The following is a 27,298-nucleotide window of genomic DNA, read 5'->3' on the forward strand; positions in this document are numbered from 1 at the left end:
AAAGAAACGTGGCAAGTATATACGCGTAGCAAACTCGATAAACCTGTTTGAGAATGTTTCGAACAAACTATCGATGCTACGATTCCTTTTTCGCTCGCTCCGTCAACTATTTATTGTATTTTTAGGCGAATTAAAAATGTGAAAATTCAAACGAGGAATTACATAATTTATTCCATAACGATTCCTATTACGTGCATTCTCGTACGGGGATTTGCCCAATTCCGCAATCCCAATTTGCGTTGGATTAAAACGAATCCGTCGTATAGATTACGTATGGCGTAAATATCGTACTGCGAATAACGCGATAGATCATACACGCCCGACTGAAAAACCTTGTACGCAGAACGTAGATGTTGCTGCCACGCTAGTCCGAGTAGATCGAGCGACTATTCTTCAACGCCTACGACGTTCCACGTGATTATAAATAGTGGAAGAGCGACCGATACGACGCGGACTGTAGCGGCGATTAAACAATCGTTGGCCGGTCAGCTCGTCGAATCATCGATAATTTCTTTTTACGATTCGGCGTCGAAAGCTGTTACTCGAGCTTGCGTCCGATCCGAGCTACATAGGTAGGTTATTATTAACAGCGTCCGCTGCACATTTTTTCTGGATCGTGGTTATTATATAAATAGAACGTTTCTAAGCTTTCCACGATCGTCCTCGAAAAAGGAGAATAGCGAAACGTATAGCTCGTTTGCATCATCCATTCTCTAAAAAGACTGAAAAAAAGGCAACGGAATTTAACCTTGACAGCTCGATCGAGTTTTACACGATTAATCTCACGCGTTCAACTTCTCTCGCCGATATACGCAGCTCTTGTTTAGTCGAAATACGCACCAAGGTGCAAACGGATACGCGCTACTATATGTTTCTGACAAATTTCTACCTTCTTTCCATTAAACGGTTGTTTCGTCGATTTCTGTTCTTTTTTTTTTTTTTTTTTCTTTCTTTCTTTGGAAACCTTAGCTCCCTTCCCATAAAGTGCTATACATCGTCTACGTACACGTATAATTGTACACACAGCATAATAACTATACGACGCGTTATCGTCATTACCTTTCGATTCTTTTCAATCTACCTTTCATTTACGCTATATCGTTAGCGAAAATTAGTATAAATCGCTGGTATACCTTTGAATCACGTCTAAATGCGATTTCATACGTAATTCCGTACGGAGCAAGACTATTGGCGACAAAGCGATTATACGAGAGGAGATGGACGAGCAAAAGGCAAATTTTCAATATCTCGGCAAAGTAGACAGGCAGAACTGGTCGCGTTACTTTACACTCGCTTTGCATACGTTGATACTTTCGTACTCGAAGCACGTAATGGACCTCCGGAGAAGAATTCCAGCCAACGTGTTCGAAAAATCCGAATGCCCGGTCTTCTCGATGCGTATCAACAACACCGTTGATAATACGACAACCCAGGTTGAACGTTTTCAACGTCTCCGTATTTTCTCCGGATAGACAAAGGTGCTCGATGGTGGAAAAAGATGGTGACGCGGCTAGGCGAGCGCGTAGTTGGGCAAAATTTGAAAACGTCGCGCGTCTGCATTCGAGGCACGTAGTTATCGGGCGGCGGTCGGTGTCGCGGCCAAGAAACGGGTTCTTCGAATCGCTCGAGATCCTTATTTCCACTCCGTTCTTCTTTCTCCTCTGTTCTTTCGTGCTCCGTTTCCACGAGAGAAACAGACCCGATTGACCTCGTCCAAGGCTTCCTTTATTCCGTGGAAACGTCTCGAAAACCGAGTTGTCGACAAATGTTCGTGAATCGTCGGTAGGCCAGGCTTTGCTACGTGACACGGCCACGGGCACACCTCCATCAGCGGTTGTTGTCAACGATGGAGACGGTCGGAACGTGGAGCAAGGCTGTGAGAACGCGAACACCTCTTCGTTAGAGATCACTTTCTTCTTCCACCTCGGTTTCAAGGGTAACGACGATCGCGCAACAGATTTTCACCTCTCTAGCATTAACATAGATACATAGTGGATCGCGATCGCCTTTAACTTCCTGCTCTCGTGCATGAAAAAACTTGTTCGTCGATCAATCGGCAACTTGAGACAAAACGATCGATCGTAGCGGAAAAACGGTTAACACTGTTGCTTAAATTCAAGGGCTCGCGATAGAATCGGTATCTACGGATTCCTTACAGTCCAATATTCCGAACGAAATAGTAATCTCTTAGGCGTTTCGCACTCAAGGTCTATCCGATCTATTTGCTATTTATAGACGATTATAGGTCGATGTATATTTTAGCGAAATCGTAATTTGCGTCGTTATCGACTAACTTATGGTTAGTTGAGCCGAGGCTCGTACCACACGGGAATACGTAGGTACAGGAGTGGAGAGAATTTGGAAATAGGAGGGAAAAATTTTCAGAGAGGAGAACACGTTGGGAAACTGTATTCGTTGATTCGGGAACAAGACGAAGAGGAGAAGCGTGGACGCGTTCCGGGATACGAGAAGGCGGGATTCGGATGCGAGTTTCGGCTGGAAGCTGGAAAGAAGCGGACTCTGCCGGGTCAATCGCAGCGAGGCTCGAAATTGCCGCGAAGGTCGTAATTTATTAGGATCCGTTGCGGATCCATCGTCGCGTCGGGTTAGAAGGTTAAGGAACGTCGGTCCACGTGGCCTTCCTTTTCCCTCGCCTCCGCTCAATTAAATTCTACTTCGAGCAGATCGTTTCATAAATCACATCCTGCCCTGAGCAGCGAGCACGCGCACAGACTCAGCCAACCGCGTGCACTTTCTCGCACGTAGTTTGCCGCGTAGTGGTAGCGGTAGCGGACAGTGATCGCAAGTGACGAGAATGCCTTCTCGAACGTTAGAAATGCGAGATTCCAGTTCGATCGTTATTACGGACAACTCGCATAAGCAATTTGTACGAATGGAAATGATTATCATACGTTAGCGATATCGGACGTTTCGTAGTTGGAATTCGATTATTTATCGCGAGTCGATCGAGTCGGTCGATCGAGTGCCTGTCCTCGAAGCGGCGATATGCTCGGCCACCGATTCGACCTAACTATTTAATAACATAGCAGCTTCGGCCAGCACCACCTGGCGGTCAGGCACGCCACGTCAAAGTCTTTATTAGACCCAATTGAACGTTATTGCTTCTCGAGCGCAAGAGGCATCGGTGAACGGAGAAAGGCGGAGCAAAGGGTTGCAGAGGCGACAGCGACGAAAGAAGGCGGGAAGCATGGAAGAATGGGAGAATGGAAGAATGGGAGAATGGGAGAAAGAGAGAGACGATAGCGGTTCTTTCTCTAGAGAAAATACGAAAATATTCAAATATCCGATAGATAATATAATTCTTCCAAAGACGGTTGCAGACTGGCAAGGTACCGAGAGACAGGCGAAGAAAGACTACGCGTTCCTGTGTGTATCCGAGGTTTAATGCCGCGACTAAATGGGATGCGCGTACGTCGATGCGTATACGCGGCGTTAACTATCCCTGGCGAGGAAAGGTTACAGGGTCTACGCTCTACAGGCAGAGGCGGATTAACGACGTTAAACGGAATTATTGGGTAGCGGTGCGATTAACCCCTCGCCGATATTTATTAGCCGGCTAAAGCTCGATTATTTCTATCCAAGTACGAGTTTGCCTCGTCCGTGTTAACCAGATACCGTTCAATTAAGGGTGCGCGCCGGCATTAACGTCGCTTTCTTTCTCCTCCCTTTGCCGTATTCTACGCAAGCCGATATCGCGGTGGCGCGAATACATCCTTGCTTCTGCGATTACGGGCGAGCGATGCCGACGCGATATTGCCTCTGCGAAGCTGCCGAGATAGACTTTTCAAGAGGGTATCGATATCCCGAGCGGCAGAGTAAGCGTAGTGGTAAAACTACGACCGAAAGGGGTAGCGAGGTTAAGCCGCGTAAAACGTTTCCGAATATTCGTCCATGTTTCCATTTTTCAGAGAGTAAAGCGAGAGATGTACACGCGACTCTCGCTGAAACTAATCCTGTCTATTCCTTCGTACGCGTAATTCCGCGTACGTACGTAGTCGTTTGCGTCGAGCCTCGCTGTCGGAGACGAACCGTATTATGGGTGCGATAGCTAGAAAAGCTAGCCCTCGTCCTTCCCGACGAAGAAAACGAAAAGGTGGAGCGTACGTGTTGGAGTCCAGTCGATATAATTCGACATAACGTCGCAGCCAGCGACATTATCTGCTCTCGCGCGGTCAACTCGACTCCGGTCTCGATTAATCTCGACTCGATCTCAACAAAGCGCGGATTTATGTTCTCCGCGCCGCGCCGCGGCCGCCGGGCCTTAAGTTACCCGGTGGAACCAGTTTTTGGCGAGCTCGTTTCTTTTCCGCAACCCCTTCTTTTTTCTCTTTCCCTTTTCATCCTGCCAACTCCGGTGTTCTATCGTCTTATTTGTCGTAAACGCAAAATATACAAGCACATATGTATATCGTAATCGTATAACACGATCTCGCGTGCAAGCTTAATTATTTACTTATTTCGGTACACTCGCGCGCTACTATATCTCGAAACTGTAACAGCAATAACCGTTTCATCGTTGAATTACCGAAATCACGCGTAATTTTGTAGCAAGCGTAGACAGAATTTCACGAGCGAAGATCGAACTCGGTAACGTAAATATAACGTTATACGTACAGCCCATAAAGTTTTAAAAAACAAAACCGATTTCTCGATCGCGTATCCCGAGTTTCGCTCGACCATTCGCAACTATAGGAGGAGCTCCGACGGGATAACAGGATCTGGCGAAACGGTGATAAAAATTGACGCGGAGTACGTAGTTGTCGCGATGCGCATCGGCCTGGTCCTGCCGATGGAACGAGCGAGAGAGATGCAGACGGAAGTAAGGAGGAAGGAGGAAGGAGGAAGGAGGAAGGAGGAAGGAGGACCGATGAAATCGTGGAATAGGTTAGCGGAAAATCGAGTGGCATGGTGGTTTCGTGGAAAAGGGCAATTTACGTTGAAAGAAGATACGTAAAGTATCGGGAGGGGACCGTTAACGATGTCGTTCGACTTACTTGTACGATCCGTGAATGTTCTTGCAGGAGCCATGTCTGCACGGGTTCCTGTCGCATTCGTCGATGTCGTCCGCGCAATTCGGTCCGGTAAAGCCGGGTGCACACGTGCACTTGTAGCTGTCCTCCAGCGACAGACACTCGGCCCCGTTTCGACAAGGCGACGAGGCGCAGTGGTCTTGTCGTTCGCAGTGCTCGCCTGGAACACACAGAACGAAAAAGAACGAATGGTAGAGATACACGACGAGCCTTTTACACTTTGAACGGCGTACGGAAATCTCGACCGAACTCTGTAAATCGAATTGCGAAAAGATCGTTCCACAGCCACGGCCGTGTCGTTAACGATATATTCGCGCATACTTTAAAGCTACAGTAATACGCTGTATTACGATAAACGTCTCTGACTTTCTATACTTTCGATACTTTAAACACCATAGATCGCCCTCTACGCTGTACGCGTTACGTGTATAGTTTTATATATTAAGTGTAATATAAGTTTCAGAGAGCCGGTAGAGAAACAACAGACGTACAGTCACACGAAGCTTTCCGCTCGTTTAGAAAGCGTTTCTTCGCGTACTTGCACAGAAATCCCATCTTGGAATCGTTAAGTAAAACGGATAACGAAGGCTTGGCAGCTGCTAGCGAATAGATCGAGCCGAAGAAGAATCGAATAAAAGGGGAGCGAAGAGGAGCGAAGGGGAGCGAAGGGGAGCGAAGGGGAGCGAAGGGGAGGATGAAGGCCGAGGGGTGCGTCCCATCCTGCCGTACGAGTATGGATCAACCCCGTCACGACCAAATGCGTTACGCAGAGGTACGTATCTGTGTAAGAATGTACGCGAGAATGCAAGAATTTAAACGTATAATATATGCACGTGGAAGCTTACGACTTAACAACGGCTTAACAACGTAAAGATTTAAGAGAGAATGGTCAACTACGCTGCAATAGGGAGCGTAAGATGCGTATATCGTACGAAAATAACTAAAAATTCGAACCGTACCGCTTAGATACGTGTACGTATCGAGAAATCGAACGTTACTTCGAAATTTAATCTTTTCCTATCGATCGGCAAGTGGGCGTGATACGGCTAAGGGTACGTTTACCACGATTTTACGAATGACCCGTGCCGAGGTTCGCGTCCGGTCGAGAAGAGAGATATCGTTGAAGACGGTGGCGACGACGGTGACAAAGTCTTGCTATCTACGTAAAATCTTATTCCTCCGCTCTCGAAGGTCACCGCTTAGCGAAACTAATTACCAGAGTCGTTCGTGGTTCGTCGTTCTGCCGAATCTAAGACGTCTCTGCCTCTGGATCTGCGCGCGATCTCGCGCACTCGCTAGCAACGATCGGTGGTTCTCCGACGATTTCGCGTTATCAACGAATAACGTGCCATCGTCGAGACGAAAGTAACGAAAGTAACGAAAACAACGAAAGCAACGAAAGCAACGAAAGGAATCGAATTACGTATATAAATTCTTCGCATCTTCTAATTTTTTTATTGACGTCCAAATGACGGTAACCGTTTTGCGTTTCGCAGGATATCTCGAGATTTTTACTAATCGCTAACTACACTTTGCCGGTACGAATAGTATAACACGACGATGACAAAACAAGACAAACGTTAAAGACAGAAAGCAGGAAAATTGGTAGTTTAAACGTGAGAACCACTGGCCCAAAGGTACCGCCGCGGCGAAACGCTGTATCGCTCTCCGCCAATTATCCGGCTGGCACAAGCTTCTCCTTTTCTTCCTTCTTCCCTTCCTCTTCTTTCGTCCTCGTTTTTCTTTCTCCTTCGTACATCGTTACGAATTTGTCAAGAGAGCACGTGCGCCTGCGTTAAGCCGGCCCATAAAAAATACTCGTTTGGCTACGCACCGAAACTTCCGCCATGCGAGCAAATTCGCCAACGAATCCAACTTCTCTCGCGCGTTTCTCTCGGGAGGAAGAGCCCGACGCACGAATGCCTTTGAACGCATCGACTACCGCGACTTATCTCTTCGATCGGTCCATCGACGACCTTTTACGTAAGTAAGTGCGCGGGTAAGGTACCTGTCGATTCACCGCCGCCGCTGTTCGTTCGTCTCGTTTTACTCCGTCAATCTCTCTCGGTAATACGAATTCGCGCCAGCCTTTTTTCTAAACTCTCTTTCCTTTTTTCTTACGGCTAATTGTTTTCAAGCTATTTCGATCGTTGCTATTCGAGCGTTGCTCGAAGCGCGTTTTCCAATCTAAATTTAAACTCGATTACCGTATATCGTTTTAACGCGGCGTTTAACGTTTCAACGGACGCTATAATCAACGCGTTGATACAGCCTACTCTGTAAAGTTGTTGGAAAAAATACCGTGACTGGAGAACAACTCTTTTTCTCGATAAAAATCTGCCGTCTCGTTACGTCGCGACGCGCCATGCCGGTTTTTCTTTTTTTTTTTTTTTTTTTGTTTTTGGTCGATTTAGAGAATGAAATTACTGAGAGATCCTTACCGGTGTATCCAGTGGCACAGGTGCAAACGTATTCGCGGAGCGATTTCAGATTGCAAGTGGCACCGTTCAAACACGGAGACGAGTCGCACGCGTTCTCGATGGGTATCTCGCACAGGCTCGCGGTAAATCCGACAGGACAGGAACAGGTAAACGAAGGCGTACCACCCCCGCTACTTTCCTTCACCCTGCACGAACCACCGTTCTGACAGCGTGGTCCCGTGTGGCACGGGTTCAGATGTTGACAGTATTCTCCCACGTATTTCGACGTGCATCTGTAACAGCGTAAAAACAATATGCATTAGCAAAGTTGGACATAGACGTGGAGATTTTGTTGTTGGTCGGTAAATCGATAAGAATTATTATTTTTGGAACGAACGATCTACGACGAAAGAAGGACGAATCTTTTGCTCGAAGGCGTCGAACTGGAGACGAAGGGCGAAGAAGAAAAGAAGAGAAAAGGAGAATTGCTCCGACTAAGCAATAAGAACGGAAGATGTAAGAGCGATGAAAGTTTCCACGAAAGGTTTGGAAAACGGAAGAGCCCGATCCTTCGCGGCAGTTTGCCAACGATGAATTTAAGGTTGTATCTCGGCGCCCACGCTCGCGCGCTCTGCCGAAACTGTCGTAAAAATCGGGTCTATTCGCGGAAACGCTTTCATCTTGGCGAACCGTAACTGCACGCATTCCGTTTCTTTCTTCGCAGCCCCTAATTAAACCTTTCCTTTATTATTTCGCGTAATCGTTCGCTTCCGTCGGCGGGAAGCCAACTGTGAAATCTCGCCAGGATAACCCGAAAGAAACCGCAAAACGTTTGGCGAGCTTTCCACGAGGGTCGTTGGCTGCGACGCGATCCGGAAAGGTAAAGTCGAAACGGCGCAGCGTCCGGCAGAGAATAAACGCCTTTATAAAGAAACGCCTTTCTTTCTACCGGTTCGCAACGATCGTTGGTTCGAGAACTCGCATCGTGCTCCCTGATGGATCAGACTCGGTTTCGCGAGAAACCGTCGATAGGAAGAACCGAGAAACGAGTCCCCTTAAGGGTAACTAGCGCCTCCTTTGGTCGTTGCGCGATCGGAAGAATTTTTCTCCGATGAATCGAGCGCGCGTTCGTCCGACCGGTTCGATCGAATCGAATATTCCCTCGGTATTTTCTAAGGACACTCGACAAATTGGAGCGAGTCGTTACCGAGTAGAACGACTCGCTCACCTCGACTGTGGTAGAATGTGACGGAATCGCAGTTTCTTTGCTTCGCGTGGCATGGAATTCGTATTCGATCTCACAGATAAGTCGTACGTTATTCGAGTTATTCAAACGAGATAAAACGTATCCGGCTTAGGTCGATCGCATATCGTTATCCACGCGGATTTGACGCGTCAACCTCGTTCTTCGCATTCTACGCTTAGAACGATATAACGTTATATCGTAATATAACGAAACGGCCGTATCGCCAATTCGCAACTTTATCGCGATTTACAAACGCGAACGACATTAAGGTAAAATTACATTTGTCGACGCTTGGTCGATTCGATTACTTCTTTCTTCGATTCGATTCTTATTACTTTGGAAAATTCGACTTTTATCCGGCACCGTTGCCGATCTTATTTACGTCGACCACCGGAACTCTCCGTAAAACGAGTGGCCGTTGTCGAGAGCGCAGCTGGTTGCAAGTTGGTTCACGCGCAACTTCTCCGCCGACTTCTTGCATCGAGGATATCGCGTATGCGAGCGCTTAGAAGGCCGCAGCCGGTATCTCTATAAACGGAAGCGACGATTCCACGGCCATTATTCGCCGGCAGCGAGTTTCTTCTCGACTACCGGTCCGGTCCAGCCAGCAGCAGGCCACGTTGAGCATCATCGCTTGGATTTATCGACTTCTGTCTGTGAATATTCCCTTCTAAGCTAGCCAGGAACGTAACGAACCGAACGCGGTACCCACCACCGACTAGAAAAACCTCGTATACGTATATGTATCGCATATACGTATCGTCGTCTACATCCTAAGGGACACGTTATTTTAGAAAGAATCGAGTTGCTCGTGCAACTTTTCGTTTTTACGTTTTCTAGATCGGTAAACGAGAGATTGCCTGGTTCAGCACGCAGTTGTAACGCGCTTCGAAACGACCGATTTCTCGTTTCTTATTATATTCCATCGAATCTATCCCGACCAATCTTATCGATTCTTTTCGCTGTACTTTCTTCGTCTCGCGTTTAACCGTTCTTTGCAAAAAGCGTGCATTTAACGTTAAAACGTACCGCCAAATCCTCGAAATTCGAACCATCTACGTCGTATCGCGTTCTTCTCACGGATACGACCATTCTTCAAACTCTTCATTCATTCAAACTCGAGCGAATATTTTTTCATAAAATCGTGAAATTACTAAACAAGATGTATCGGAGCGATAAAATAATCTTTCACGTAACACGGTGTAAAGTAGAATGTTTACTTTATATTATGTACTCTGCTGATCTAACCGGTACGATCGCAGCCGTCTAGCTACGATATCGTGTCAAGTACGCTGTAATTACGCTATCGTGTACTTTATTAACGAATGTGGGACGCACGCGTCCTATGATTTAGCGAAAATGCGCGTTCCCTGTCGCTTGCGATCCAAAGGCATTCCATAGACAAGACGATATCGTCGAAATATTTATTTACTTTTGTCTCATTTTTAGCCGAACCTTGTTTCGAACCAGCAAACGTTTCAACTTCCTCCGACACGGGACGATACCGTTTTATCTCTGACAAATTGTCGTTACGTTTTACGAATAACTCTGGAAACGTGGGATTAACAACGTGTCGCTAGTCGAACAAGTACGCTACTGTACTGCTCGCGTGTATTTACGTGTATCTACATCTACATCTACATCTACATCTATATCTACATCTACAGGCGAATATGATTGCATCAAAGAATGGTGTGTGCGCGCAGCATGTATCAATCAGGCACTCGACGGGCAGTAAAGTTCCGTCCAGTCCAGTAGTATCGTCATTCTGCTTTGTGCTTCTCGGAGGGAGCAACGTTGTTCGAGAGAAGATAAAACGAAGCCACTTTATGGTTGACCATTCTCTCTGATAATTATAATGGGCAACGTGGATGTATCCAGGCAGCTTCACGACACCCAACAAGATTTATTTCGCTCGACGTGCGTGCGCATAACGCGTATCAATCGCAATCTACGAGGCATAAACGCGTACACTCGTTGAAGTTCGTATTATCGGCGCGATAATCGGACTCGTAGTTGAAAATTGTGACGTTTCTCTATCGTGACGTGAGCGAATAACTTGCAATTCAATAACTTGCAAGATTCAATTACGATAGCCAATTTACGAAGCTTTTCGGCTTAATCGACTGAAATCGATGGAGCGAAATCGAATCTCTGGTTGGATAGATGATCGGTTAATCGAAAAGTATAAACGCCAAGCGTCGTTTAAAGATCGTAAACGCGTGCCTATAAAAATATAAGAAGGAATTAACGAGATTTCAAATGGGAAAGAATCTATTTCGTGCTTTCGCACCGATCTTTCGCGATCGTAGAAGATTTAAAAATTTACGAAACTATAATGTGATTTACGGCGTAAGAGAAAAGATTCGAGCCAAACGTTATACGAAACTGCAAAAATAATTCTTAGCTTTAATTCTTAGCTTTTTTAATATTCGTCATTACGTAAGAAACAGCCTACCATTGGAAAATGAAAAGGATCCCAGGTATTTTATCGGAAATCGAAAGCAGAAATTTTCGCGAATACCGAAAATTAGTTGCTCGAAGACGGACGATCGAGATTTTTGCCCAACCACGTAATCATCGAGCTGTCCGCTCTGGAAACGTTCGCTTTTATCAAATACCAAAGCGTTTCTTTCCTCTCGACTGCAAATGTTTAATCACTCGCTGGCGATTTCTTTTATTTCTCGGTAAGAGGAAGGAAAAGAAGAAGAGCGAACGAAAAAGAAAACCGCGGAGTGGAATTAATCGAAACCGTAAAGGACCGCGTACCCAGGTGTTCTTCGTGCTCGAAGCGTTTCTCCCGGATTCCCCTTTCTTCGTTCGGGTTTCTATATGTGGCGAGATCGCGGTTCGGCCCATAAGGATCGATCGTACGCGTCCACGAGCAAGAAAATCTCGCAGATGGAAGAACGGAAGGACGACTTGTATTTGCTGCAGAATCACCATCCAGGGCTTGAGATCGCTCCGTAAACTGTAAACTGTAAACTGTAAACTGTAAACTGTAAACTGTAAACTGTAAACTGTAAACTGTAAACTGTAAACTGTAAACTGTAAACTGTAAACTGTAAACTGTAAACTGTAAACTGTAAACTGTAAACTGGAAACTGGAAACTGGAAACTGGAAACTGGAAACTGTGAACCGTAAATTGTATACACACGACCGGAATGTCTTGAACCGATATGTCGCTGTCTCTGCTGCGACCAACAACCGGGAACAGAGAATTATGGCGGGAGCACGACGAATAGCCGTCGATGCCAGATCGATTGCGCTGTGCGCGACGTTTGCGCGAAAATAGCAGGCAAGTGGAGATATACAGGCTGCAAGAAACTTTGATTCGCGGGAAAAAGTGCAGTACTCCGCCACGATAATTTTGCGAGAGATGATTTTTGTAGGATGTAAAGCACCTGTTCGTTTCCTCGTTCGTTGGATCGATGCATATATTGGCAGAGTTTTGTTTCCGCAAAGTTTAAGATCCGCACACGGATATTAGTTTCGAATCTAGTACACATCGACGAGTTACATATACCGCAAAGTGCTATCAGATTGTTAGAACTTTGGCAATTAGCAGTTACGCGTTCTTCTTGTCTGCTACGTCGTATACTTTGAGTTGAAAAAATTGCGAAACGCTAGGTGAGAAGAAGCGAGGAATTGGAATAAACGTGGAACAATGTAAAATCTTTCACGGCAAGAAGAAGACGCTGATTTCCTACCGATTCTGAAATTCTAAATTCCACGCTGTAAAGAGTTGGGCGAAACTAAACGAAACTCTCGGTTACGAGGATCACGATCCAATCTTCCGTCGATCCTTTCGTCGTAGTCGATCCTAACGTCGCTTCTAACAATAAGGGATTCACGACCGGCGATAAGCTCGTAGGAGCCACGCTTTATAATTTATACTTTTCAGGATTTATAAAAAATCCCACGAGAAACGTTTTTACAATACGCATCTACTATCGAATCGATCGGATCGTTCATTCTCACGATACAACGAACAATTCACGACGTTGTATTCAGGATCCGCAACGGCGCTACACATAGTTACAACGGTAGCTACGCACTGTATCCGGATTCCACGCGAAACTCGGCGATATGTTCGCGAACGATGGAAAATTAGAAAGTCATCGATGCTTTTCTGTTTTTATATTACGCGCGAATGTCGTAGAAATCAAAGGGAGCTGGTGCGATTTCGATCGTCGGTTACCGGACTGACAGCTCGAAGTCTGATAAATTAGACGGAATTAGCGTCGACGATCGTTGGAAAACTCTTTTTACGCCTCGTTATATTCCGTTTCAACCGCTGGAAGAGACACGCGTAGATATTCATTTGAAATTACGTATTCTTCGCAACAACTTCGATATTATATCGAATTTATAAACAAACGAACGATAAAACAGGGCGATACTATTCTCAAAATTACTATCCGATCGTACGATTTGTTTGCCAATCGTATAATCCCCAATCGCAAACTATCGATCACAATGGTCGAGAATTAACATGTTCCGCGAACAAGTAACAGTAGGTGGTATGTTATAGAAGGACGCGTTAACTAATAAGTCAAACAAGGAACCTATCTTTCGCGCGTAACGCGTTATGATGTCTCGTAGATAATGGTTCTAAATGGGCGGTAAAATACGAGGCCCGAAAATCTTCTGGGCAAACAAGGAATTTCGAGCAAACACGAAGGATAGACACGCCCAGGTGGAAAGCGATCGATCGACGATCGAACGCACGTGGCGCGTAATTCCGTTCGTTGGTCGATTTAGCAGACTACGGTGGAATTTTTGCTTACTTTCGCTCGACCAAATAAGACAATTAAGAGGATGCCGATGAATCATGTATCCCGCTACGTGGGAGTGTAAACTCCGCGCTGGTTCCATGTCAATTTCCGTGCTCTCTTCCTAGTTCTCGCCTCCTATTCACACGATAAATTAAACTTTCATTAACGCGAACAAACGCGCGTTGCGTATATCGAGTTGTCGACTCTATGTTGTAAATTTCAATTTGTCATTAATACGTAACAACGTTTTTCCTAAATACGAACTCGATACATCTTCTTCCTTCGCTTCGCTTCGGCGAAAAGAATTCGTCGAGTATCCGCAGATGTGGGAGTTACGTCGGTTCGCGGTCAATTAATAAGACGCGTGGGTTATTAATTAACGAGATCCGTTGATCTCGTGCCGGCTTTCGTTCTCTCCGTGACCGCTGTCCCATAAGAAAGATCGATAACCGCGATTTCCGTGAATTTATCGCCACGTATCGTCCGCAAATTAACGGATCGCTTGCCGAAAATTGCCTCGTAAATCCAACAGCGCCCCACCCTTTTACTCCACTGTCCCTACCGTTGATTTTTCTTTCTTTGGTCGCGTCGGGACATGACGAATGGGCTCGCGGTTTTTCTCTACACGCGCGACATTATCTAAACGGGCATCTGAAATTGGGCTTGGCACAGCGCGTCACGAACGAATCCGCCGATCGATCGACGCGACGCTTAATTGGTCAGAAAACATGGAAATTTCTCCGAGACGATTCAGCGACAGACGCCACCGTTACGATTTAAATTTGAAACTTGCTACGGAAAAGGGCCAAGAGTCGGTTTTAAAAGCGAAACGAGGTAGAAGACGATTCGTGCAAAGCATGGAAGCAAAAAGTTTTTTCCTCAGCAAACGACGGTCAATTTCTCCCCTCGAGCCGATACACTTTATCTGGAATAAACCACAACGAATCACCAACATTCGTTATTCGATATGCTCGGTTATTCGGTGCTCGACCGAAGAGACGTCTATTCGAAATCGCTTCGTCGCTTCCAGTTGTTTCGCGTTTTAGTCCGGTCCGCGATCGCAACGCAGTCGCGGACGAACGGAAAACCAAGCACGAGCAAAACGAGGATTTTACCAGAATTCCGAAAATCGCGACGATTTTCTGACTTTCGCGAAACGGTGCTTCGTAAAAAAGATCGACATTATCGCGCTATCTCTGTGAGATGTTAGGTGAAACTGTAGCTCGAAGGTGCAATGTCACAGCGCGTCGTTCAATCTACTCGGATATATCGGCCGTCACGGGCAAATGAATTTTTGTCGCGCAGAGGGACTACTACTACTACTACTGTTCACGACGATGTCTCGTACCGAGAGAAAAGGGGAAAAAAGACGCGGCGAGATCCGCGAACGGGGAAAGGTAAAGAGAACGTGACCAGGAAGGAGGTTAATAAGAAACGGTGGAGAACAAATAAAGGTAACGACGTTTCTGGCGAGCGAGAGTCAGCGAGATGGCCGGATTTGGGAGCGGAACCATCAAATTCGAGCGCATTCGGCCGCGGCAAATTCCCCGACTTCTTTTGGCACGAGCTCGAATTACTCGAAGGAGCGAAGTAAAAAGCAGATGCGCAAGAAGCTGAGATCACGAAGGGAAGCGAAAGAGGAAAGGAACGCGATGGAACGACGAGACGAGACGGGACGGGACGGGACGCGACGCGACGCGACGCGACGCTGGCTCTTGGGCCAGCAACACGCTTGGTCGCTCGCATTAACCGCTCGTTCGCTCCCGATATCGATGCTTTTTACGCCAGTGACTGCGCGACTGCGCACCGCACCACCAGTTTTTCCAGCCACCGCGAACAATACGGCCAATCGCGCTCCGTGTCCGCATTGGACCACGCGAGAGCTCCGGCCGTTTCGGCGAAACGACGCCAACTAACCGCTTACGATACGATATATCGATCACGGGATATAACGGGTTCCATTTAAAGGAGAGAAGAAGCTTGAAAAAACCAAGACCGACCTATGTCGTGGGCGGATTCTATCGCCGGCGTTTTCGAAGAAGACTGCGGTGTCGCGAAAACTCGTCTTCGACTTGGTCCCGCAAAATGACGGAGAGGAGAAGAAAGGAAGGAAGACGTCCCAGGTAAACACCTACATCGGCGTCGTAACTGCCAGTACCAGCACCAGCAGCAACACCGGCACTACCACTATCGCCACCATCGCCACCACCGCCACCAGCCACCGCTGCACCACACAACGCCGTTACCATCAACATCAGCATCAGCATCAGCATCAGCATCAGCATCGCCATCGCCATCACCATCACCACCCACCATCAATGGACGGAGGACCGCCCGTGCTGGGTCCATTAGTGTCTCGGCTTGTAATTTGCCGCGCCGAATGTTAATGGACCGACTCTCTCTCTCTCTCTCTCTCTCTTCTCCCCCTCCGTGAGGCTTCTTCGGCCCCTCAAAAACTCTTTTCTCCTCGATGCTGGCCGGACCCTATCATCGGCCGAACCAATGTACTCTGGAAACGCCGTAGCGACCAGAAAACGTCGTAACTTTAGCTGGAAAAAGCCAGGAGGCGAACAGCGCAACCGATGGGAGCAACTGAAAGATCTAGAAGCGTGTAATTAGCTCGGGACACTGATCGCAGTCGGCGCTCGTGAGGACCGCTAATTAAGAAACGGCACCGCAATACGGTCGTCGAATTAGCATCCATTAAGACCGGCAGCGTCACCGACAGAGAACGTAGCCGTTTCTCCTAGCGTGGCAAGGTGTAGGAGGCAAAGAGATAGCCGGAATCGGCTGTGCAAGGAAAAGAGAGAAGGGCTGGCTGCGGATCGAGGGTCATCCGAGGCGGATCGTCGAATAATTAAGGGTCAACGGACGCGATCAATTAAGCAACGAGATAAGAATCCGAGGGAATCGAAAGATGTCGCGATTCGATCGTGACTGCTCGTTGACCAACGTGTGTAGGGACTGAGCTCAGCAACCCAGGCATACTTCTCGATTGAGCAATCGCCACACTGCGTGTTAATTAAATCCCAACCACTCGTACACCCTTTCTCCTTTCGCGATACGCGTGCTTTTGCAATTGGTCTTGGGATTTCTTACGCAACGTGTCGTAAATTGCGAACGATGCGTTGAGAACGAAACGGAAACAGCGTTTCCTCGTATCCGTTTGACGCATCGATCTTTAAAAACAGAAATATGATACTCACCTACTACCGGCGTTCGATCATTCCGTCGAACTAAATTATTTTTTCACGATCTATTAGAAAAGAAATTTCCAATCGACAGTTTCGAATACGCCGAATCGTTTGTAAGAAGGTTAATTTATCGCGTTAGTTTCAAAGACGAGACAACGATCGTAAGAAACGTATAAATTTCAATTATTTTGTAGGAACATGGAAAGAATGTAACGACCAAGGCTTAAAAGCACGGACCTTTAAAAAATCAAAGCGGACGATTATCGTAAGCAGGTAACAAGCGGATGCTCGAGTGTTGCAACCACGTGTCTCTTTACGATCGATTCAACACGCGACAGAGAACAAAAGAACAGGCGTCCGATTTCTTTGACAGGATCGATGACCATTCTACGTTCGAAGCAAGGACGATCAAGATACACGGATGAGGTAGTGCTTCAACGCTATGAATGAGAAAGCGGTAACAGAGAGTAAGCGAAGCTTCCCACGTGGGTAATGTGACTGCGGGTTCGGGAGCTGCTTATTTTCTACGGGGAAGGTCGTGCTTCGTAAATACGCCAGAAAAACCCTTGTTTGCCCGAATATCCAATTACCTAAAACGCCGATGATTATTGGTTAACCGCTGATTAGCACCTACCATCTGGCAACCGCTTTGTTTTATTAATTTATCGATAAATCAGCTTTCCGAAAACATCGGCGAGCGATGAAATTACCAGATCAACACTGCGAGATAGTCGATACATGTACGTACCCGACCAACTGACCGTAAGGTTTGTTTATCGAAAAGAAGCAAAGCAGCGCGCGCGAGAGAGAGAGAGAGAAAAAGAGAGAGAGAAATGCGTCTTTTCTCAGAATATCTTCGACAAGATGGCAACTAGGGATTACCGCAGCATTTTTGCGAGGGTCTCGTGGATCGAATGGAATCCAAACAGAAGGAAAGAAAGAACGAAACGTGTTCCCATGAGCGTGGAACGACGCGATGCAACGCGTCGGTGTTCTCTCTGCGGTTTTTGAAACGCAACCCTCGTTCTCTGGCCCGTGCGGTCGTCGATCGTAAACGCGGCCTCGACGACGTTGATGTCACGTAAAGTTGGTACTTGGGTGGTAGTAAGAAGGCTGAGTCGTAACTCGACTACTAATTTTCCTTTATAAAACTTTATTATAAATGTTAACACTTACAAAATAACACCGAACCGGAGAATAGGGGTTGTATGAGACAACTAGAAGAGGAACAGAAACTGCCCGAGCTGGGTGAAGTCTCGGTTTATATACGTTTTGGTTTTAGGATGTTGAGGGGCTAGATGTAGGTTATGGTGTGGAAAAGTGTCCGAAGGTGAAGGATCCATATCCTATCTCTGATGTGGACTAAGGTGTGTCATGGCTTCTGTGTAGCCGATGATGCGTCGGAGGCCAGGGGTCGAAGCCTTTATCTATGATGTGGACTAAGGTGTGTCATTGCTTCCGTGTAGGCTATGACGATAAGGTGGTGATGTGTCCAAAGGAGTCCAAAGCTCGGGGTCGCTATCTCATGGTTGAGATGAGATTGATGTCACATTGACGATGACGTGGACGTTGACGACGATAACAACGTTGCGGAGAAAAGGATCGCTCTTTTGAAAAAAGAAAAGAGAAACAGGCCGTGTTACGTTTTTTATCGCGCGACGTGCGGTGACATGGCGGATGACCGCAGCTCAGCCATGAGCTCGGAGTTTCTCGTGTCTTACGCAGCTGCAACGAGAGAACGTTGCACGCACGCCAGCGTGCTTACAAAACTGGAAAACTGACGGATCGCGCGAGCATGTCGCGTGGAACCTGTTCAAATATTATACCGGTCCGAGATAACGCAAAGGGAAGATAAAGCGTTAGGTTGGATCTAGATCGGTGCCTGGCACTGGCGTCATCACCTCGTCACTTTGCCTCGTAGCGATTGAACGTTCTCGGCAAGAATACCAAGTTCGAGCGCTGTGATTTTTCCAAGAGAAAATAAAGAAAGCGTATGTATGATACGAGTCGATCCTTTGTATTCCATCGAAGAAGATTTCAAAGGTGCGCGAAATAAGAAACGATGAAAAGATTAAACTCGATACAGTTTGCGTACTAACTCTGAGTAAAATCTGTAGCGTTCGAGCAACTTTCAAAATTAATATTTACCTTTCGCTACGTTTACTCGAATTTTCAAAGAAACGAATGCTATGTTAAGCAAACGCTTCCGTAGAGGTAGAAAATATCGTTTGTTTTCATAAATTAGATTCTCTTAAAAAGTACGTGACGTAAGACATTGTATGGTTGTTTGTTTCAACAACAAACTCTGACCGTTTTTTAAAGGCACAACGCCTTACATATGTTTCTTCGAGCGTAATACGAGGAATACGTTTTATCACTTGCCCTTACGGTCCTTGTCGTCGACGACGACGACGACAACGACGACGACGACGATTGGTGCCATGTGTAACGCAAGCCCGTCTGCTTTTAACGCGGTTAAGTGTGAGAAGGTATGTGGCACACTGGGGAAAAAGGGAACGGAGAAAGGTGGGTGAATTCTCACAGAGTTCTACAGTTTATTTTCGTATTCCCCCATACCGAAGGGGTTGCTCATTGATAAGCTAATGGGCTCATGATACGTCATTAAGTTTAACATTCTGAGAGCGCGTTACGACTGTTAATGGATACGCAGTTGGTCGACCAGACTCCATTCGACGTAACAACATAAACGTGAGAGAAAAATTTCGTGTGAAAATCGAGATACGCGCTCTGCTTACTTAATATTCGTCGAGCTTGTCTCTCGACTGGTTTATGTACTCGTACGATATAACGTAAATAGAATTCTACCGTACATCCCTAAACTGGCGTTTAATTAGCGAGAGAAAGTTGCATCGTAGCAAGCGTAATCCGTTATTCGCTCGCTTTCCAGTACAAGTAGTAGTAGGATCTGCGTTCGAAGCAAACACAATGATTTAAACTCGAAGACAGAACGATGCTTTTCGAAACCAATCGCAGCTTCGTCGCCACTTGTCGCGTCTAACGTTTCAAAACTGGAAATCAGCTGTTAAAACTTTCGAAGCTAAAAGAGCCAATACAAACTTTTCGGGCGAATCATTTCTGATTTATCCGTCGCTTTTGACTTGTCGTTTCGTTCGTTTACCGTGAAAGAGATACGCTAATTTTCGTTTCATCTTGGTCGTTCGGTGCCTGCGACCCGATAAACCGACTCGTACGACACGCTGCTGTAATTTCGTTAATGTTCGGGAATGGGGGTTGAAAATCCGAAGAATTACACGGACGAGGTTGTCGGTCGGGTCGTGTCGAACGCGAGAAGCTTCGAGATTACACTCGTACGAACGTCACCGTTATTCGAGACGATCGACGGTAGCCGTACGATACGCGTCTTAATTCGTAAGACACGTAGTTAATAAAGTAACGCGTATAACGCAACTCCATCGTAAGATGGAAAAACCGTAGAGGGCGGGAGTGGTGGAAGTGGGTCGATGGACGAAAATGTAGCCGAAATGGCTTCGAGAGACCAATTAGATCGAAATCTAGCTGGTTCGTTGGCAATGAGACACGGTCCACGTCTGTCGGCCACGTGTGGGCATTTCGGCATTTCGGCATTTCGGCATTCGAGCAAGAAATGCCGACGCGGTAGAGTGTTCTTCGCTGATTTGGCACAGCGGGTATACGAATACGATACCTCCTCGGACAAAAGTTTAAATAAGAGTAGCACCGATTTCGCGTAAATCGTTTCGACATCGATCCGATCGAGATCGTTCGACTACGTTTCATCTTTTACGTTACGTCAGGTTCGAGTCGTGTGGGGACTAGGCTCGAGTTCGAGAGTACGACGTTTCGATCAACTATGCGAGTTTGGCGGGCAGATGTCTTTCTCCTTATCGTACGAAAGGGTTCGTCGCGCCCACGCCGCGCCCACGCCGCTTGAAAAAGCCACTAGTGGAGAAAAACAAGGCAGAGGGGGAAGACGCAAGAAGGGGCAGAAAAAGAGGAAGAAGAAGAGTCGAGGTACGTCTTCGCTAACAGGACACAAGCCGTATCGCTGACAGTTTACGACGATGGGGTTTGCATAGCGCCATGTGGTCGCTGCGTTCTTCCTTTTTCGTCTCCACCCTACCGTTTCTCTTTCTTTCGTAAAAAACAGTCCTTCTCGTCTACTCCGCTGCGCCGCGTCGAAGCGTGGCAATGACATTTCCGTCTACTCCGTTTTACCACCAGTTAGCTTCGTCTCCCGACAAACAGGTCGTCCAAGTGTTTTTCTTCGCTCTTCCATGTTTTTTCTCCGACTCGACACCATTCATACGCAAACCGTGTACGACCCTCGGTTCTTTCGGCCAACCTTACCCTTTTTTTTCTCTCTCTCTCTCTCTTCTTTTACGAACGACGAAAATACGCGCCGACTTTTTTTCTCGCTTCGTGGCCCAACTAATTTACGAGACTGCTCCTAAACTGTATTCCAACGCGTTTACGTTACCTTTCTATCGAAAGGAAAAGGACGCGCAAAGATGCCAAGATTTTATTTACGGTGGTATATCGCTACAGGTTTGCGTCTTCGTACGAAGATGAATTTGAAGGCAAGTTGCAAGTAACAAACTTTGTCTACGAATTTTAACGGGAATACGGCTCCATCGATGTACACGAAGGAACGCGTTTAAACAATCGTAGATCTGCTATTTAGTAAAAAAAAAAAAAACGTGTAGGTTCAAAAACAAAATATAAATATAACAGATTCGAGTAAAAGGCACGAAACGAACGCTTCGATACGTAGCGAAGACGACTAACGGTTGCGCGATATTAAAGCGAGAAAACAATTCTGCTCGTTCCGTAACGGATCGTTCTTTACTCGTTGCGGAAAAATCAGATCGCCACAAAGCGTTTGTACCATCTCCCGTTCTCTCGACGTCACTTTTTTCCGCGCCATTTGGAAAAGTGATTGAACGAAGAGACAAAAAGCAGTTGCCATCACGCCACTTAATTTTCCGCTGCAGGGACGATTTCTATTTGAAAATTGAATACGAACATCCGTTACACAGAGGCTTTGGTCACGCTTTAACGGAAAATACCGTGCAACGCGAAACCGCAGCGAGAAGATTACGCGGTGAGGTCGCTTATTCGCGTTTACGCCATTGTAAAACTTCCTCCGTGGATGCCGCGCGTTTGTGTCTCACCGATATGGATCAAGGTGGGACTCCTTTTCGAACCGCGTTCCCAGATACCTTTTCTACGAGCGTCGTCGAACTCTACGCTTTTTTCCGGCACGAAAAAAACAACACACACGCAAAACGCGACCGTACGCGGAATACCCTTGCGCAAACTCCGCGTAAAAAATGAAATTGCAAACAACACGGTACACGAACGGAAATTACGCGGATCCAACGTAAAGGATCGCGGCGAAGATGCACGTTGCCGAGAAATATTGCGTAGTTTGAATTTGCAAGCAACGGAAACGACAATATACGATACGTAATATATAATAATACGATAAGGTAGGTCTCTCGTACGTAAGTACGTATGTACGTATACGATATACTCTCGACATAGCCAGACAGAGAGTCGTAGTCGGTCGAATATAAGCGAGTGGCTAAGTACGAAAGTAAGATCGGTGGGAATCGAACTCTGGTTGGCTGACCTCACGAGTGCGATGTCAACGAGCTTAACTCGTTGCTGTAGCGAGAGCTTCGTGGCTCACCCCTTATATATAGGCGCGCGAGCACACGCTCAGTCGTCGAATAAACGTCGCTACTCCTTTTTCCGTCCGTAAAGGTAAGACGCGTCTCCTCTGGACTGGATCATTGGACGGCTAAGATGGTTTCAAAACGGCGGCGTCGTTTCAACGACGGACTAAAACGACCAACGACGATTCCACGAGACGAGATGTGTCTCCGTTAGCGCGTAGGCAACGTTGCGCGCCGATAGAGGAGGACGCGAACGAAAGATGCCATTTTCTGCAGGACGAACGGGACGCGAACTAGACGCTGTCCGCGTTGTCGTTCCTGGCGAATCCTGACTGGTGGGTGGATCGTTTCGATAAGACCGGCGGAGTCGAAAGTGGGGAAAAAGGAGAAACCGAAAATTGGTATGCAGCGTACAGAGGGATGGAAAAGGACGAAGGCGGCGGAACGAGGAAACAAAGGACCGTGAATCCTATTAGCCAGCGTCTTTCTTCTCCTACTAAAAGCGTAAGACGACGAAACCGAAGAACGACGAAAGAGGGGACGACAAGAGTCGGGAGAAAAAAGAAGGAGATGGATGGCATGGCTCTGACGATGAGTTTGCCCGTTAATATTTTCTTGTCCCATCCTCCCTTGCCGGTTTGGTCGAGCTAGCTAGATCGTGCTTCGTCTCTGTGGTTTCCTCTATGTTACCTCTATTTTAATCCTCCTACCAGTACGGGTACGAGTAATCACCGCCGAGAAGCGTACTTGTCAAAATTAGCAATTTCAGAACTTACGAATTTTTGGGATAACGCGCGGACAAAATGTACGAGTACGAACCGATAGGCGATTCGCCGATCAGAAAATTCCAATTTATCGTTGTCGCGTTTGATTCGATACGGTGGTCGGTGGTGAACAACGGTGGTCTAAAGGTGGGCGATGCGAGAGAGGAAAATGAAAATTCCAACTAAACTGTAGGAATCCATAGCTGTTCTCGATCGATGATCAAAATGGCGTGTCTACGAGGTCGTTTAATTTTAAGGACAAGTCCGTCTCTGTCTTATCGTCGGTTACCTTCCACCGACCGAAACAACGCCCGATCTTATCCCTTTGATTATCCACTTGCCGAGGAAAATTGACATCCTTCTGTCTTTCTTTCGTCGTTTGTTTCCTACAACTTGCATCGCGTCTGCCGTCGCTTTTTATGTCCTTTCTGTTTGTTTTCTAACGATTAGGGGGAAACGCTAAGCGCGGGGAATTACCGTCGGGAACACGAGGATAATTTCGAATTACGTACCGTCGTCGATCGTGATCATCGTGAATTCGTGTAAACGCGCCAAGATGAGAACACGCGGTGAAGCTCGGACGTTGAACACGTTTCTCGGTAATTTTATTAGGAATCTTAAAGGAAGCGTAAAATAGTTGTTTTATTCATTTCGAATCTCGGACGAAATAGCTATGTAATAGGTACGACGTTGCAACGCTGTGCAGACTGAAAGATTCCGTGGCTATCGCCGACTTTACCAAACGTCTTACTCTTACCGATCAACCGAAAGCCAATGAAAGTTTGAAAGATATCGCGCGTAACTCGCAAACGAATAGTTCGATATTCGTAACCGTTATCCAGCAGCTGCCTTTTCGTTTAATTATCCAGGGGGATAATCTATTCGATACATTTACCGGTCGGCCTGAAATTCCCGCCGAGTCAGATGCACGAATCACGTCGTTATCTATTCCGCTACATTAGGATCCGGAGTAGGTAAGTACTTCCTGTAGTTGGTTTGCAGCGAGGATGTCTGACCATTAAGGTCCCGGGGATCAGTCTGCCCACGGACATACATCCGCGTGTGCAGACGTAATCGACTGTCCCTCGATACACGCGTATATTTACACGTTTATTCGTACGGATAACGAGTTTGCGCAATCGCGAAACGCAGATGCGAACGTTAACGTCTATACTGTTGCACGGTGCGCGTTAGCGCAGCTATCGCGCTGTATAAATTTCTTTTGGACGTAACAGAGACGCGAAGCGCTTCGAAATTATACGCGCCGCGAAATTATAAAATCAAAGGAAACGTACGGTACGGAACGAGTCGTTTCTCCCAAAACTTTCTCCTAAAGAAACATCCTTGCGTCTATATAAAAGAAACGAACACGTCCGTTTACTCGCAAAGCTATGACAGATAGCATCGCGTTATCCGTTTCGGAAGATTCGTCCTGTTACGCCATGCGGCTTGCCATAGATCATATTCTTAACTGTCGGTCGCGGCACTATAATGTCGCAGACGGATCGTCGCGGCTGCCCGGCAAAACAAACATTGTAGTGGCAAGCGCAGATTAGTTCATTAAGCAGGGCGACCTCCAGAAACGTCGATTCGTGGCCGTTATTTTATCTGGCGTAAAAGAATGTGGCGTGATCCGAAGGTAGTGGGGGTCGCCTTCCAGAAAGAATCAGAACGTTTCGAGAAGCCAAACAGTCCACACATATCTTACATCGCGCATTACGTAGTCACATTTCTTTTTGTTGTTCCATTTATATCTTTCTAGTTAATAAGTTGTTGCAATAAACATTAATTTAGTTGTGTTAATTCTGTGAAATTTCATTGAACTACCCTTATTATCATAATCGAAATAAGGGAATCGATCAGTTCGTGGCGTCGATTGTTTAATCGTAACGAGAACTTACAACTCTCGTTGACGTGATATCTCGCGATCGCGTCTCTCCGCGAATGATCGAAACACGTCCCCACCATCGAACCTATTTCTTCTTTAAATATCCTTTTCCGTCTCGTAATTCGATCCATCGATGTACCCACGTATATCGTCGATATTCCGTCAACAAGGTTCTCAACTAAAAGCGTCAACGCGTATCGTCGATACGACATTCTCGCTGTTTATCGACGAATCTGATATTCGTCGAGAGTGCTGAAATATCATGGACATGGTCGATCGCGCGAAGCCACCCTAAGGAAATAATAAACAAGGCGACTCGTCTCCAACAAAGTTCTTCGCCTGATACCTTGGAGCGCATTTGCGTGGCGCGAGTAGAGCGCGAGTAGAACGCCGATAAAGATATCAAGATAATTCCGTGGCTCGCGTGGACGAGAAACCGTGGAAGAAACGGCCGCGTGCTCGTGCAACAACTAATCGCGGGAATTCAGCAAAAATGAAAGGAAATAATAAATGCCGCCGATGAGCCGGGAGAAATTCAGCCGCAGAATTTCTGCGACTCGCAAGAACCAGCGCTCGCGACGTAGTTGGCCGCGGCGCGCCGCCTGCTGCAATTTAGTTAATGTCATTAGAGCGAGAAAAATGCACGATTGGATCGCAGATGTGGTTTGTGTAGCGCAGCGACACCCGTGTCCCCTTTCTTAATGGCCGAAGCGGATTCTACGTTCATGGAATTCAAACAGGCATGCGGCAGAACTTTGCTTAATGGTTGGAACGGTTCTTTCGCCGGATCGTTCGGTGCATGCGTAGAATAAAATACGCGGCGATGCCAGGTTCTCGCGTCGTGGGCGAATATCCGCGTAATCGCCTTCGTTTAGAAGCTTCCGGCTCGGGCATGCGCGAAAATTAGCAGGGTCGCGTGGTCGTCGGCGCGATACCGCGGGAAAACGCGTCTCTTCGAAGACGATCGAAGGATTTATCGAGTCGAGCGTTTCGACCGGGTGATGCACGATGCCGATACGGTTGACAGAAACATACGTTCACGGCGCACTTTCATGCTCTAACAAGCGCAAAAATAATGGCTACGGACGGACACGTACGACCCCTCCGGAGACGTTGCGCTGCGTTGCGCTGCGTCGCGCTGCGCTGCGCTGGCGTAAAACCGTAAAGTGGCGTGCGAGAAACGACGCGCTCGCTGACTCTTCAACGTTACGGGGGGTAACTATGCTTCTAATAGGTCTAATTGAACGTGTCAACGCGTAAAAAATCGTTATAGATGGGAATTTCACGAGGAGATTAACGTATCTGAACGTCTGGAAGAGGAATCGTCGCTTCTCGACAAAAGTACGATAACGCTTTCTTTTGCCGTCATTTTATGTTACACGTATCGATGATAAAATCCATTCGGTATCGATACACATGCATATATTACAGTCTTGTCTGTTATAGCCTTCCTAGGCTGTAGAAAGAGAAGAAAACGTCAACTTTGACCGCGTAGGAACCGCGTAGGATCGACGCAACTCGTCGTTCGCCGATTCGCCAATATCGTCGATCGGTGGATTATCGGGCGACAGGTCGCCGATTCGTATTTGCATTCGTATCGCAAGGAACAGATGCAACGTTGGGAAACTTGCGTGATAAAATTTCGAAATTGTACGGAAGCCGCGTAAGTGGTTACGTATAATATACCGAACTGCGAAGAAAGTTGCGGAAAAGATGTCGTCGTCTGCGAGGTTCGCGCGAGCCAATCGCGTACGGGCAAAGAAAGGACGAAGAAGCGCGGACGTGTGGGTATTAGAGATGCGAGAAGAACGGAAGCGAGAGGGTAGGATCGAAGAGGAAGGAAAGTCGGAGATGCAAAGGCGCGCTAAATCGTCGGTAGGTACGGTAGGTAGTGTGGGTAGTCGTCCTCTTCGTCCAGGTCGTCGTTCGCATAGTCCTTGTTCCACCCTTACTAACGATCTCGTACGTGGCCACGTATAAAGTCTATCCTTTACGGATCCACGCTCCTTTTACACTCTCTCTTTTAGCCGTATACACCGTGGCCGCTTCACGATGATTACGACTCCGATTGCGATGTAAATCGCGAACCCACGTTCAATCACGTACACACGGGTGTAACTCTTCCTTCCCCATGGCCTTTGACTGTGAGTCTAGCCAGCGTGTTCGTCCCCGTACCTCGCTCCGCTCCCCTTCGTGCTGATCGAATGTGTACATTGTAGGTTCAGGATCGATCGTCGAAGGGTTTGGACGATCGGTAATACGAATACGGAGTCGTAAA

At 46.9% G+C, this 27,298-nt stretch overlaps 1 protein-coding gene across 1 annotated transcript in view; it reads right to left on the reverse strand.

The window, feature by feature from the left end:
* The window catches only part of LOC117234854 (neurogenic locus Notch protein), a 182,864-nt gene that overhangs the window by 105,698 nt on the left and 49,868 nt on the right, over positions 1–27,298 (reverse strand). The window contains exons 3-4 of the mRNA XM_033496461.1: positions 7,493–7,764; positions 5,016–5,211 (exon numbers count right to left, since the gene is read on the reverse strand). Coding sequence (XP_033352352.1) covers positions 5,016–5,211; positions 7,493–7,764 — 468 coding nt within the window. The remainder of the gene's footprint in view (positions 1–5,015; positions 5,212–7,492; positions 7,765–27,298) is intronic.

This window comes from Bombus vosnesenskii, unplaced genomic scaffold, assembly GCF_011952255.1.
Source record: "Bombus vosnesenskii isolate JDL3184/JDL3185 unplaced genomic scaffold, Bvos_JDL3184-5_v1.1 scf7180000013262, whole genome shotgun sequence".
NCBI classification, from domain to species: domain Eukaryota; kingdom Metazoa; phylum Arthropoda; class Insecta; order Hymenoptera; family Apidae; genus Bombus; species Bombus vosnesenskii.